Source organism: Ictalurus punctatus, chromosome 6 (assembly GCF_001660625.3).
Source record: "Ictalurus punctatus breed USDA103 chromosome 6, Coco_2.0, whole genome shotgun sequence".
NCBI classification, from domain to species: Eukaryota; Metazoa; Chordata; class Actinopteri; order Siluriformes; family Ictaluridae; genus Ictalurus; species Ictalurus punctatus.
This window is the reverse complement of record NC_030421.2, coordinates 16,538,725-16,552,014: the sequence shown is the minus strand read 5'-3', so window position 1 is coordinate 16,552,014 and position 13,290 is coordinate 16,538,725. Positions and strand designations below refer to the sequence as shown.

The 13,290-nt window shown below is 38.4% G+C and overlaps 1 protein-coding gene and 1 long non-coding RNA gene across 3 annotated transcripts; one reads left to right on the top strand and one right to left on the bottom strand.

Annotated features, from left to right (window-relative positions):
* The first annotated feature begins 548 nt into the window (after positions 1-548).
* On the top strand, positions 549-7,519 carry eaf2 (ELL associated factor 2). Its single transcript, XM_017461840.3, has 6 exons — positions 549-832; positions 3,406-3,500; positions 3,632-3,768; positions 3,866-4,029; positions 5,518-5,754; positions 7,186-7,519. The coding sequence occupies exons 1-6, from the start codon at positions 709-711 to the stop codon at positions 7,233-7,235; spliced, it is 807 nt and encodes a 268-aa protein (XP_017317329.1). The 5' UTR covers positions 549-708; the 3' UTR covers positions 7,236-7,519.
* A 791-nt stretch (positions 7,520-8,310) lies between these two features.
* Positions 8,311-12,178, bottom strand: LOC108261040 (uncharacterized). 2 transcript variants are annotated; one of them, XR_006981887.2, is made up of 4 exons: positions 10,912-12,178; positions 10,215-10,244; positions 9,591-9,746; positions 8,315-9,370 (listed from the first exon to the last, which is right to left on the bottom strand). It is a non-coding gene; the product is annotated as an uncharacterized LOC108261040 (long non-coding RNA). The 2 variants fall into 2 exon arrangements; XR_001811307.3 differs by having other exon boundaries at positions 8,311-9,370; positions 9,591-10,244.
* Positions 12,179-13,290: the final 1,112 nt, after the last annotated feature.

The window sequence follows — 13,290 nt, the reverse complement described above, 5'->3', positions numbered from 1 at the left end:
TGTTTGTTTGTTTGTTTGGTTTTTTTTACGTGTGTTCAAATGTCCTATGTGTTTAGGGAAAAGTATAGTATCTAAATGTACACCTCCAAGAGCCACCAACAGTTCACTGTAGCATTAATAAAGCGCTGCTGCACCTGATACACCACTATTTGCTGTTCCTGCTGTACAGAGGGAGTGTTTTGCTGCCTCACTCCTAATGTTCCCAGGCTCTAGACTGCGACCCTGACCAGGATAAGTGACTATTGAAGATGAATGAATGTGCTGTGCTGAGAATGACCAAGCACCACATTTCTGGCCCCTTTACAGAGTAGGGCTGATATTTTGTACAGAGCAACTGATAGGCTGCAGTCAGCAATTGCACGAGTGACCTATACTGAGGTAAACTTGATTAAAGTAGTAGATGTGCCGAATAACCTAGCAACTCGGAAAATTTGCAAGGTAAATAGCTTACTAAATGTTACACTGCCAGTGAGAAAAAAAAATGATTACAATTCGAAACCCACATATAACTTAGTGTATATGCGAGTTTGTCTTTCTTTAGGGGGACTTTTACTCTGACAAATGTGACTTCCGCTGGGGTCCTTTGGAAATCCCTTATGAGTTGCTGTATTTCTTCAGCCAAATTCAGGTGGCTAACGTGAGTTAGTTCTGCCGTAGATGCTATCGAAAAAAACGTGGACGTTTGGAAATTGGTCATTTAGTTAACATATGATAGAAAACGTCATTAGAATGAATGGGGCAGCATACTCAAACTTTGACAATCAAGAACATGTCCTCAAATTAGGCGAAACTTTCGAGAAACAACCAAAAAGTGCTTTCCATACGGTACGATGTAAGTGGCATCTTCTTATATATACATAACCTTAACTGATAAACTAAAAACAGCTTTTTTAAATTTACTGTTAAGTCCAGAAAGTTAGCACCTAATGCTACTTTTCACGGAACAAAAAATACAGGCAATTTATAAGTCAGCTATTAATGGTGAACTACCTGCTGAGTACTGAGTTTATTTAGCACTTAGCAGTATTTAAATCCAAACGTCTACATTTTAACATCCTGTGTTTTCAGTGTAACGCTTCGTCTTCGTGTTTATATTTAATTAACTATGTATATATAATATATGTAAAGGCTGAGACAGACGGAAAGCACAGCTTGATGTGTACTGTAGGCTCCGCCCTCTGTGGTGTAACCCCCTATTGCCAACTCTTTTCAGGGGAAAGTAGATAACGCATGCTCGAGAAGTCGCTGCGAGTCACCAGATGACGTCATGGCCTAACGTGCATATTCAGTTGGACAGCGGTGATCATTTGCATATTCGCGCGGTTCATTAAGAAGGAAAATTTTCTTCCGGCTTTTTTGTTTGTGGCATGACAAACTATTTATAACTGAGAACAAGAAATAAGCAGTGTGAGTAAGTAGTTGGAACATAGACACAAAGGAAAGATGGAATAACTCACTTTATTATTTGTAAATGTAACTAAGAAGAGCGCTTAAAATGAAGGTGATCAGGGATTTGTCGTTGGAAACACAAGGTGATCAGGGATTGGTTGGTCTGGGACGAACGATCTGGATTGGGACGATCAGGAATCGGTGATAGATTCCATCTATCGTGATGGCTATTGCAGTGAAGGATTTAAGTTAGATGTCTGTTGGGAAATGTGGTGTCTGCAGCTTTAAGATCGAGGGGAAAAAATAAGTTGAGCCAAGTAAGCTTTATTTCTGTATCACATTTAAATGACAACGAATGTCAACCAAAGTACTGCATGGTAAATATCTAATCAGTATAAGATTAAGACAAAATAAAATAAAAACAACACAATTAAGAAGTCAAATAGATTACATAAGACAACAGGGAGATCATCAACAACAAGACAAAATTGTGTTGAATTTTATGGTTGTAGTCGTATATGTACCGTAATATCCTGTGCGGTCTGACTTCAGAGCTGAGAAACAAAGCAATTTTGTCTGATGCATCTTGACTTCCCTTGTCTGTCCTTTCCAAACAGATAAAGCCGGGAATGTATTCAATAACAAAACATGAACAGGGGCTCAAATTAAGAAAATGAATCAATATGTTATCAGGATACTTTACTAGCAAATAACTTGTTAGACTTATTTCCAGTCCTAACTTAAGGTTTGCAAGCATTCTTGACTTTGTTAACAAATAATTAGGAGTCATCAAAAAAAACGGACTAAATGCTAATGCTTGCAACTGACTTGTAACAAGTTATTTATTTGATTTATTTACTTATTTTTTCTGCAATGATGTAACGTGTACAGAACATATTTAGGGTATGTCTCTTCCCATCACTGCACACCCTGCTCAAACACTGGTTAGCCTACACGCATTCAAAGCCACAGGTAATACTATCATCGATTGCCAATAGTTAGGGCGGCTGTGGTAGAGCGGGGTTGTCCAATAATCGTAGGGTTGGCTAAAGTTCCTGGTCCACATGACTCCACATGCCGAAGTGTCCTTGGGCAAGACACTGAACCCCAAGTTGCTCCCGATGGTAGCTCTACTACCATTGGGGTGTGTGTGTGTGTGAGAATGAGAAACAATGTAAAGTGCTATGTAGAACCGCTAAGGTTAAAAAAGCGCTATATAAGTGCAGACCATTTACATGGTATATTGTACATGATCTCGCAAGCCTAGTGATAGTTTGTTGGAAATGTAGGCTTGCACAAGCACAGATAAGCCAGGCTCAACAATGCTGGCAAGTCGACTAGTTTGCTCTCTCCATAGCAGCTGTGTTGTGAGCTGCAAAAAAGAAAAAACTGTGGTAGGCTCCTTTTTAAGTCAAAAAAAAAAATCGCGAAATTTCTTCATCAGCAGAGTACGTGCATACTGTACGCGCACCGATTTTCCTAACCAGATCACACATGCATATTTAATTCTTTTGCACCATTTAGTTGTTCCATAAGGTGGCAGCAGTGACCCAGGGCTGTTGATTCTGAAGGTAGTTGAAGAAAAAACGGAAGAGACGAAAACGAGTGCAGGTTACAAAGTATTCGCATTTGTATAATTCTAGCCTTAAAGAATATAAGGATTTGTATATGGGTGCTAATCGTGGTAAGAGATTGCCCAAGCATTGTTCTTCGTGTTGTTGTGTTTCTTCTCCGTTGTCACCCTTCACACCATAAGACCTGCTTTACTGCTCTGTACTGACTCCTGTAGGCCAGAAGGAGTGGTGCAAGTTGTCGTAATGCGTATGCGTCAACCGCCTGTGTACGCATATATGTCAAACGGAGTATACTTTGAAAGGCTACGCGTACACTCAAAAAAAAATAAAACAAAGTATACCAGAGGCTTAAGTTGCCAACACTTGGAATAGCCCTGACATTCTGTCTCTGACGTATAACTTAAATATCTTTTCATTTTTTGGTGTTCATTTGTACCTACAGATGACTTCAAACCAGCATCAATAGACACAACATGTGAGGGGGATCTGGAAGTTGGAAAGGGAGAACAAGTCACTATAACATTGCCTAACTTGGAGGTAGGACAAATAAAAACAGCATCCTGTGTAAGCGCATCAGACTAATCGGATTTACCAGGCTTCACTTCACGACAAACAGAAAAATACTAATAAACCCATTGTTCTTCCTCATTCCCATCCCAAACCCTCAGGGATCCACTGCTCCAGTTACAGTGTTTAAAGGGTCCAAAAGGCCTTATATGAAGGAGTGCATTCTTATTGTAAACCATGACACAGGAGAATATCGTCTGGAGAAGCTTAGTAGCAATATATCGGTCAAAAAGACAAGGTGCGTATTTCTCACAGCAATGCTCGGTTCTACTCTAATGAAGTGTTCTCTCCCTCAGTAATGTTTTCTATGTTTGTGTCTCTCTGTTTGAACACAGAGCGGAGGGCAGCAGTAAGATCCAGTCACGTCTGGAGCAGCAGACCACTAGGCTCAGTCAGCAAATGAAGAGTGGCAATGGAGGGAAAGCCCCAAACAATTCCAAGAGCTCCCCTGCTAAAGAAAAAATGTCTCCTGCTTCCCCCATGGATGACATTGAGAGAGGTAACCTGTATCAAATTTATATCGTGTAGTAGTAGGGGTTGTCAATCCCCTACTACTACAGATCCCGCAAAGTATTTCAGCAGAATGAACCGAGTATTAGAAACAATAAACTAGCTGCAGTTCATGAATCTAAAGCAGATCATCTTTTGAGACTTTTCCGGTTATGTTTTTTTGTGCAAGTTATTCGGGGCTAAAGTCATTATGTCAGTAATGAAAGGAGTTTTCATAGACTTTTCATTTTGTTTACCCTCTCTCATCTGATTACCTTTTTTTAGACTTTTATTAGACTGTTTTATTAGACTGTACTGGTCCTAACCCCATGAGAAACCTTTTTTATTCAGTCAACACTCTGGAAGAAATTTTGAATAAAGGCAAACCTAACGTGGTTTTAGAGTTTTTAGGAAAGAGATTTTAAAAACCTTATATAGAGTTCCTTACATATATCTCGGCATGGAAATCACCATAGAAACTGGCATGGCATTAAAAAACAAACGGACAAACTCTCATCTGATTAGTAAACTGACACACCATGGCTTACTTTGAAAAGTTGATGGGGGGGGGGACGCCTGTTTAAAGACAGTTTATTTCCCCCCGTGTCAAATGCAAAACATTTATCTAGGGCTGGGTGATGGGACAAAAATATCATATTACATCAAGATACTCAAGGACATTTCTACGATATATACAATGCATATCACAATATAGCTAACGAACAGTAGTAAAATAAACAAACAAAAAAAGACATTAAACTGAGTTTGACTATACTTTAAAGTAAAAAAACATTTGCGTCAAATCAACAGCATCCGTTCAGTACTGTTTTATTCGTAATTATCAAAAATGTGAAAAATACATCAACATACCAACGCCCTCATCATTTATCGCAATATCTATATTATATCGATATATTGCCCAGCCCTACATGTATCTCATCTGTTCAGAGATTATGGCACATGTCAAAAGTGGTAATGTGAGGCTTTTCTGCAAAACAATACATAACCACTTTGAATTGTCTTGTATAGCCATTGTTTTGTTGCCATTCAGTTATACACAATTTTAGGTAACTGGGCGGCCGTGGCTCAGGTGGTAGAGCGGGTTGTCAACTAATCGTAGGGTTGGTGGTTTGATTACCGGCCCACGTGACTCCACATGCCGAATTGTCCTTGGGCAAGACACTGAACCCCAAGTTGCTCCTAATGGCAAGTTAATGCCTTGCATGGCAGCTCTGCTACCATGTGTGTGTGTGTGTGAGTGTGAATGGGTGAATGAGACACAGTGTAAAGCGCTTTGTAGAACCGCTAAGGTTAAAAAAGCGTTATATAAGTGCAGACCATTTACCTTCACAAATTTTAGTTGAATAGCTGTGAGCTATATAATCATCTCTTTAGCAACGAATAGTCTGCTGTATCTTAAAAAAAACTACTGGCTAGTGTTCGGATTCCATCTCAAGCTTGTGTAATTTATTCGGATATATCTGCACGTAATTTCTAGAATTGATGGCTGAGGCACGAGTGATGGATCAGATGAGCAGCGGCGAAAGCTCCTCGGACTCTCGAAGCTCCTCCTCATCTAGCAGTGAGGACAGCTCGAGCAGCAGCGATTCTGAAGACGAAACTCAGCCTTCGTCAGGCAGATCTCACACAGTGCCTGTGTCCACCCACAGCATGCCCATCCTCACCTCGCAGGAGCGCTCGGAGGAGGGCGGTGGACACCTCATGAACACACTCAGTGAGTATATCTAGTTTGTTTATCTACATTATAACCAAATGTTAGTGGACACCTGACTATCACACTTGTGTGTGTGTATGTATATATGTGCTTTTACAGCCTTGCTGTTATAGTAACGTTCTTTGATTGTGGTGTAGCGTATTTGCGTTTATTTGTGCATTTTGAAACGGTTTCATTTTAGTGGGATGCATTGTATCAAGTGGTTTGATGCATTGTATCAACCTTATGCATTTATACAATAATGTACTGAGCTCGTGTTAAGAATTGGCTCAATAAGTGCATGCATGAGCGGAGACCTCACACGGCCACTAGTGCATGCCAAGACGTTTAGTGTGTCTGTGATCTGTGAGATCGCTTTAGAATCTGGGTAGAAATGCATCATTTTATTTTAATGTGTATTTGAATGCATTTAGATATTGATATTGGACATTTCTATAGTATATGCCCAGCCCCCAGGATACGGATCAAAGTAGCCACATTTTGAAAGAAAAGTGCAGACCTGTAGGTAACACTGACACACACACAGGGTCAAGTTCAAATGTTCTCTACTTTGACATGGTGCTCTACAGAGATTTTTTCAGAAAATCAGTAGGTGTGTGTATACACGCTCACCAAATACTTTGAGAAACATCTGTACACTTGCTCATTCATGCAGAACAATGGGAGGAACAAAAGTGATCTGGCCTGGTTTCAGAAATTGATTGCAGACACTGCTGATCTCCTGGGATTTTCATATAGGCAGTCTCGAGAGTTTACACAGAACTTACACAGTGTGGGGAAGGAAAAAAAACGTCCAGTGAGTAGCAGTTCTGCAGGTAGAATAACCTCGTCAATGAGAGAGGTCAGAGGAGAATGGCAAGACTTGTTCAAGCTGAGAGGAAGGTTATGATAACTCGGGTAACCACTCTTGAAAGCACATGTGAAACCTTGAGGTGGATGGACCACAACAGCAAAGAATCATGCCAGGTTACTATGAGCACAGACTCGCCTAAACTGAAGAGGTGAAGATTGGAAAAAGACCAGGGTGATGTTTTATCTTACTCATGTTTTAATGTTCAATCTTTAGCTTAAAATCTTCCATGATTCCAGCCTTTAAAAACTAAGAGAGTGAACATGATTCAGAAAATGACCTAGATGAAGAAAAATGTCTGCTCTTTTTGTTTAATTGACTTTTGCATCACAATAAAAGAAAACATCTTTGTACCTTAGACGTGTTGTGAAAACCAAATGGTAAAAAAAAAAGAAAAAAAAAAGAAACAATTAAATCCATTCAGTTCCAGGCTGTAAACGTACAAAATGTGGAAACATTCAAAAGGGAGGGGGGATTTTTGTGCAAGCCAACGTGCACAAATATTAGTAATATTAGTTTACGTATAACGCAGATATAGCTATTTGTCTGGATACTGACTGAATTTTTATATTTTGCTGCAGAAAATGATCTTCAGCTGAGTGAATCTGGCAGTGAGAGTGATGATGACTGAGAGGACTTAAGGTACACTCCTTGTCATGGAACTGAGAGCTGGGGAGCTGAGGTTATCAGGACCTGCCCGGTCACTTACACTGTGATATGGGGATTTTTAATCATCTATCAACCTTTAATTATTAAGCATTTTCTTTCTTCAGAGCAGCAGTGTTCTGTCACCCCCGACATACTGTGTGGTTGACCGTTTAAAAGCTGTGAAAAATTTCTATGAATTTAATTATTTATTTTCTTAAATGAAACTGTGTAGAACCCGTTTCTAAAGGTTCTGGGCCCCCCCCCCCCCCCCCAAAAAAAAACACAGTTACTTCCACTCTCAATGAGTATGGGTGCCAAAGGTGCAAGAGAATATCACTTCGTCTTACATAATGCCAGAGCAGCATATAATTTTGAGGTCATTCATTGTACATTACAGTCTGTAATAATTGTAATAAAGGTGTAATAATCTCATATTCAGCAGTTTTTGCTTATAGCCTGCAATACTTGAACGTGTCTGTCGTAATCAGTTATTCTAAGAAGGTTGCTCAAAGCAGTTTTAGTGCTGTAACTGGTAGATTGAAGGTGCTTTTGATCAGAAAAGTAAGCCAGGCTGCTTATTATATAATTAAAGTGTAAAATGAATGTTTTCTGCTATTCACTACACTCATCTGTGCCTTGCTTTGGTTTCTTATGTGATGAAGCAACATTGAGAGGTCAAAGATGCCTGTAGTCAAATCTGCACAAATAGGATAAGACAAATACTTCTACAAATAGTGCTTGAACATTAAAGGTGTGTAGAACAATAAAATAGTCTTCTGCTTTTATTTGGATCTTGTCTATTTATTTTAAATAATTGACAAAGTGACTTGATACCAGGGGAGGATTTAGTGATTTGGGGGTCCTAGGCAAAATGTAGGAATGGGACTCTCATTTCAGTGTTTTAACATCGATATTTAAATAACATACATTATTCAGCATTAATAGCAATAATCAGGGGTGAACTGGGATGAAGTGGCCCCGGACTTTCTGGCCCTGCGCGGATCAGCACACCGGGTCATTGATGCTTAGAGCAACTTAACACCCGTTACTAGCATAAAAACATAATACAGAAACATACATGCTATTTAAAACATTTTTATTTGAAGTAGCACTGAACAGATATCAAGTCATATTTGTAAACTAGGCAAACAGAAGAACAGTGTTACAAAGAATATAAAAGAATAAAGACAGCATGTTAGCTAGTCAGGGGGCAACATCTGGGTGCAGAGTAGGAGAGCTGCACCACTCAGCTGTACAACTCCTGAATCAGGACTGAAATTTTATATTTTAACACTAACATCAAACACAGCTAATCATTTTACACCCAAAAAATAGACCACTACTACTATGACTACTGCTATAATAATCATAATGAATTATTTTCTATTATGAAAGTAATTTGATATTAGGCTTATATTAATGAATGTCTTTCACTACAACCACTAACCAAGAGCAAACAATAAGTCACTGTATGGTACAGTAGGACATCAGAATATTAAAACATTATTTCTAAATTGTGGTAATAATTATTTGAAGTAGCACTGAACATGAATCCACATCTGAATGGCCCACTCATCATGTGACAAACTCACATAAGATCATGGCTGCAGAGTTCAGGGTTTCATTTGGACAGACAGACCGAGAGAGAATGAACCCTGCTGCCTGTCCCAGCCGCCTTTGTCTGTGATGCTACCATAATCCGTAAAGTTAGAGCAGTCAGCACTTGCAGAACTGCAAACTTGCCTTCACGCCAAAGGCAAATCTGTACACTAAAAACACTTCACAGGCTTTAATAAACTTTTTGCTTTCTAGGCCATAAGGTGAACAATAAAAAAAAAAAAGTGGCTAGAAAGTGATTTTCATTCCCACGCCTGGGCACTACTTTTAAAATTCATTTTTGCATAAACACCGCTCTGATGGACTAAACAGAAAAGTTCTCCACAAAATATCCTGCAGGTTTTTGTCACGATCCATAAATGTATATAATTATGAATTTTTAAAAAACAAAATCTTATGTCAATGTCTCAACAAAAGCCATCTCACAGATGTTGTGCTTGTTGGGGGAGTGAAACACCAGCTAGGAAATCACGGATCAACCTCCTCTTCAATGTATCCTGCCTGAAACAAAGATACAGTGAAAATGATCACAACAGTATAAATAAAGATATATTCACACGAACAATAATTGAGTTAAAATATACTCTATCAGCTTCTACACATTATAAAATATGATTATGATCATCATTATTATGAATTCCATTTTTGTGAGAAAACAATAAAAATGTTGCATAAATGTTCTTTCCAAAACTGCAAAAGAAACTCGTGGTATTTAAATTACCTTTAGTTTGAAGCATCAAGATCTTAATGTTTTTTCACAAGATTTAAGATCCTTCTGAACTGCGTCACTGTCAGCACCTCTTGGTTTACAATTAATATATGGCGGATTATCCTCTCACAGAAGATCTTGTAGCTGGCATCGAAGGTTGGCTCATTTCTGAAAAGAAAACGTTAAAAAACAGAAAGGATATTATTTTATGTGCCATAACTATTTGACAATGGCTTCTATTTTTGTACTTCTATGGTACAAATAGTAGCAAATCAAAAGCAGGTGACCAAGCAATTTGAGAAGATTTTTTTTTATTTTATTTACTCTTCAGAAAGAAAATACATTGGTAATAAATTATTTGTAGTTTCTTACGTCTTCACGAACCACACATTTTATCATTGAATTACTGTGCCAAGAGTTGTGCAGTCAAGATTGTGTTTACAGACAAACCGACAATATATACTATGTAGATGGTCAATGCTTTACTTTGGAAATGTGCAATAATGTGAGGGAATTATTAATTATTATTTGATAATGAAATATAACTCGCTGTTCTTCTGAGGTCCCAGTAACTGTTGCAGTAGACTTTGTCAAGAACCTGGTGTACTGTCTGTAACAGGACTTGTAATATCGCACCTCACATCTCAGCAGCTTTCAGCAACTGGCCTGTAAATTAATAATAATAATAATAATAATAATAATAATAATAATAATAATAAAATTAATTTGTAAATAAAAACCATTAAATAAAAACTGTGTTAACAGGTAAGTAATATTGAGTGTTCTGTCTGTAGCTGTATGCACATCAATGCAAATCTAACTCTGACTGTTCAATAAATATTAAATAAATTATGTAACTAACTGAAAATTATCCATGGTATCTAGTGTCGTGGAAATTAGACAACACTCACAGACTCATCCTCTGAAGGTAAAAAGGTTTACTACAGAACGATGGTTAATACAAGATAGAATAAAGCAGGATAGAATAATTAGAGCGCTCTGACGCCCTTGTACTAACACACCACTATAATTATATATATATATATATGAAACACAGAGCATGACATAATTCTGTGTACCATAAGAAGCAGTCTGAGGCACTTCAAACAGGCTTTGTTTAGGATCTTGAACAGACGAACCTTGAATCTCAGTGACATGATATGGCCTTCTTAGGCATTATCCTCAGGTGAACATGAACATACTTATTACAAAGTAAAAACGAGTAATTTCCCTCACAGCAGCTTATGGCATAAAACGTCAAAGTTCAAACCTCTGTGTGTGTGTGTGTGTGTGTGTGTGTGTGTGTACACTTTGGTACTTTGTTTTTACCTACCTGCTGACAATGTTTCTGCCTGTGAAAGATGGTCTTTCTGGCGTTGGCCTGCCACAGTAAAGTACTTGTCCGTTTTCTTACAAATTATGCACAAGGCAGGAGGCACAGGACCTGCACAAGCTAAGTTTCTTTGTCGGACATTCAATTGTTGAAGTACTACTATCCCATGACACAGACTGGCCTTCGTGAGCATCTTGAGCTTCAGGACGATGTCTGACCCGTTTCTCGGCCACATCCATGCGCTTTTTGTCAATGAAACGCCTGTAGCAAGTGAAGTGAAACCCAGCGTCTTAGGGAACATTGTCAAACTCGGTTTCTAGACAATGTTTATGCTATTCTCCGATTCTCACCATGCAAGTCAAGCCACCGTTTGACGCCGTTTCTGAATATATCCCACCGTATGCGTGTAAAATCCTTAGTTCCCCTTTCTTTATGGGCGTGAGTTGCATATAGCATTGTTTATAATCCTTTTTACGGAGTTTTGAAGTAGGTCTGTCCGTAATTTCCTCTTCTTCGCTACTCGATATTGCAGACAAGGGCGCAGCCATCTTGGACTTATTTTTAAATGTCGTTCCAAAAAGCGGCTCCCTTATTGGTCAAGCGGGAAGCATGTGACGATTGGTCCGCGAAACCTCATCACTCATGATCAAAATATGACTACGCGAGGAGATAACTAATGCCGACTTTAAACACTAATAGAAAAATAAACTGCAGGATTACACGTGGAGAACTTTTATTTCCTCGCTCAAAACCAATAGATCTTTTTTATTGGCATGAAAAGAATTTAGTGCTCCATATATGGGAACGGGATTAAACGAAAAAAGGCTTCACCTTAAAGCCCATTCCTCCTCGCTTCATTTTTGCTCTGTCTGTACACTACACGTGACGTCGCTGACTTTTGCATGAGTGGTCTGACAGAGACAATCAGTACGTTTAGATTGACAACAATAATCAAATTATTGACCTGATTCTGAATAAGATAATATTGTGATTAAGGTATTTTATGAACGCTTCAAGTGCAGTTTATTATTTGTCACGCTATATGTGACTGCTTGAAGCTGTGGGCTGCGTCCCAAACCGCGTACTTACCTACTGTATAGTACATTTACAATTACATTTATTCACTTAGCAGACGCTTTTATCCAAAGTGACTTACAAATGAGAAAATACAAGCAAAGCGATATATCAAGCAGAGAACAATACAAGTAGTGCTACTATACAAGATCCATTAATTGAGTTCCAGAAGAAGCAAAGTTCACAGAGTAGAGGTGTAAGTTCCAGAGTACTTTTTAAAATATATATATATATATATATATATATATATATATATATATATATATATATATATATATATATATATATATATATATATATAGTAGCTGAAATACATGTATTTAACCTACTATATAGCAGGTATGCACGCAGTTTGCCATCAAACGGTTGAGCACTGGCGTGTGTGTACGTGTCCTGTCACAAAATGCGGTGAAAACTCCCACACGATGTTAGTAGTGTGATTAATGTGTGTACATGTCTGTAGCGCACGTCGATAATGCAAATAAAATAGGAATACTCCACATGTCTTTATTCGATTTGTGTTTACTTCGAGTATGACTTTAATGGGATTAAGGTCATCAATAATCACTGTTTACATGCTAGTTTCTTAATCAGAGTATTGTCTTAATCAGGTTAATATCGAATTATTGTTGTCGATGTAAACGTACTGACTGATTGTTTCTGCTGTTGTGATTGTCTTGAAACGGTTTATAGCAATCAAATCACAAGACTCTTAGCTTTCCAAAGATATATCGCATGAGTTTCTATGTACACACAGGAGCTGTGTACATATGATAGATCTCCCGCTGGCAGGGCATCATAATTTACATTGTATCTGAAAGGTAAGAGAGTTGCAAAAAAAAAATATTACCACTGTGAAACGTTCTGCTCAAGTCGTGTTTCCAAAGTTGCTTCTGCTTGATCATCCACATTTTCTCAAGCTGACTCGGGCTGAAACTGATACGGTAAAACAGACGACATGTTGCTGTGTCCTGTGAATGATCCTCAGATGTTTGTTTTGTCTTGCGTCTTTTTGGTTGGGGCACTGCTTCTGGTGGATCAAAATACTTTAAACAATGCTTTGCTGGTCTTTGAGATAGAGATCTCTTGGCCCATTGCTCCTCTTGCTGGTCAGTGCTCTGTTGCTTTGGAGATGTACCTGGAGACAGAATATGCAGCATCGGGATGCTGTGTGTACCTTCCTTGCAGAGAGTTAAACATCTTTGTAATGAAATCTGCAGGCTGCCGGAGCCTCTTTCTGTGAAATATGTGATTCTTCACTATTGAGAACCACTGCTCCACATGGCAATTTGTTTCCCCTGTTTT

Coding starts and splice junctions, on each gene's coding strand:
- eaf2 (XM_017461840.3), top strand. CDS start 709: ATGATAGAAAACGTCATTAGAATGAATGGGGCAGCATACTCAAACTTT. Junction 3,769..3,865: donor ATATCGGTCAAAAAGACAAG/GTGCGTATTTCT, acceptor GTTTGAACACAG/AGCGGAGGGCAGCAGTAAGA. Junction 5,755..7,185: donor ACACCTCATGAACACACTCA/GTGAGTATATCT, acceptor ATTTTGCTGCAG/AAAATGATCTTCAGCTGAGT.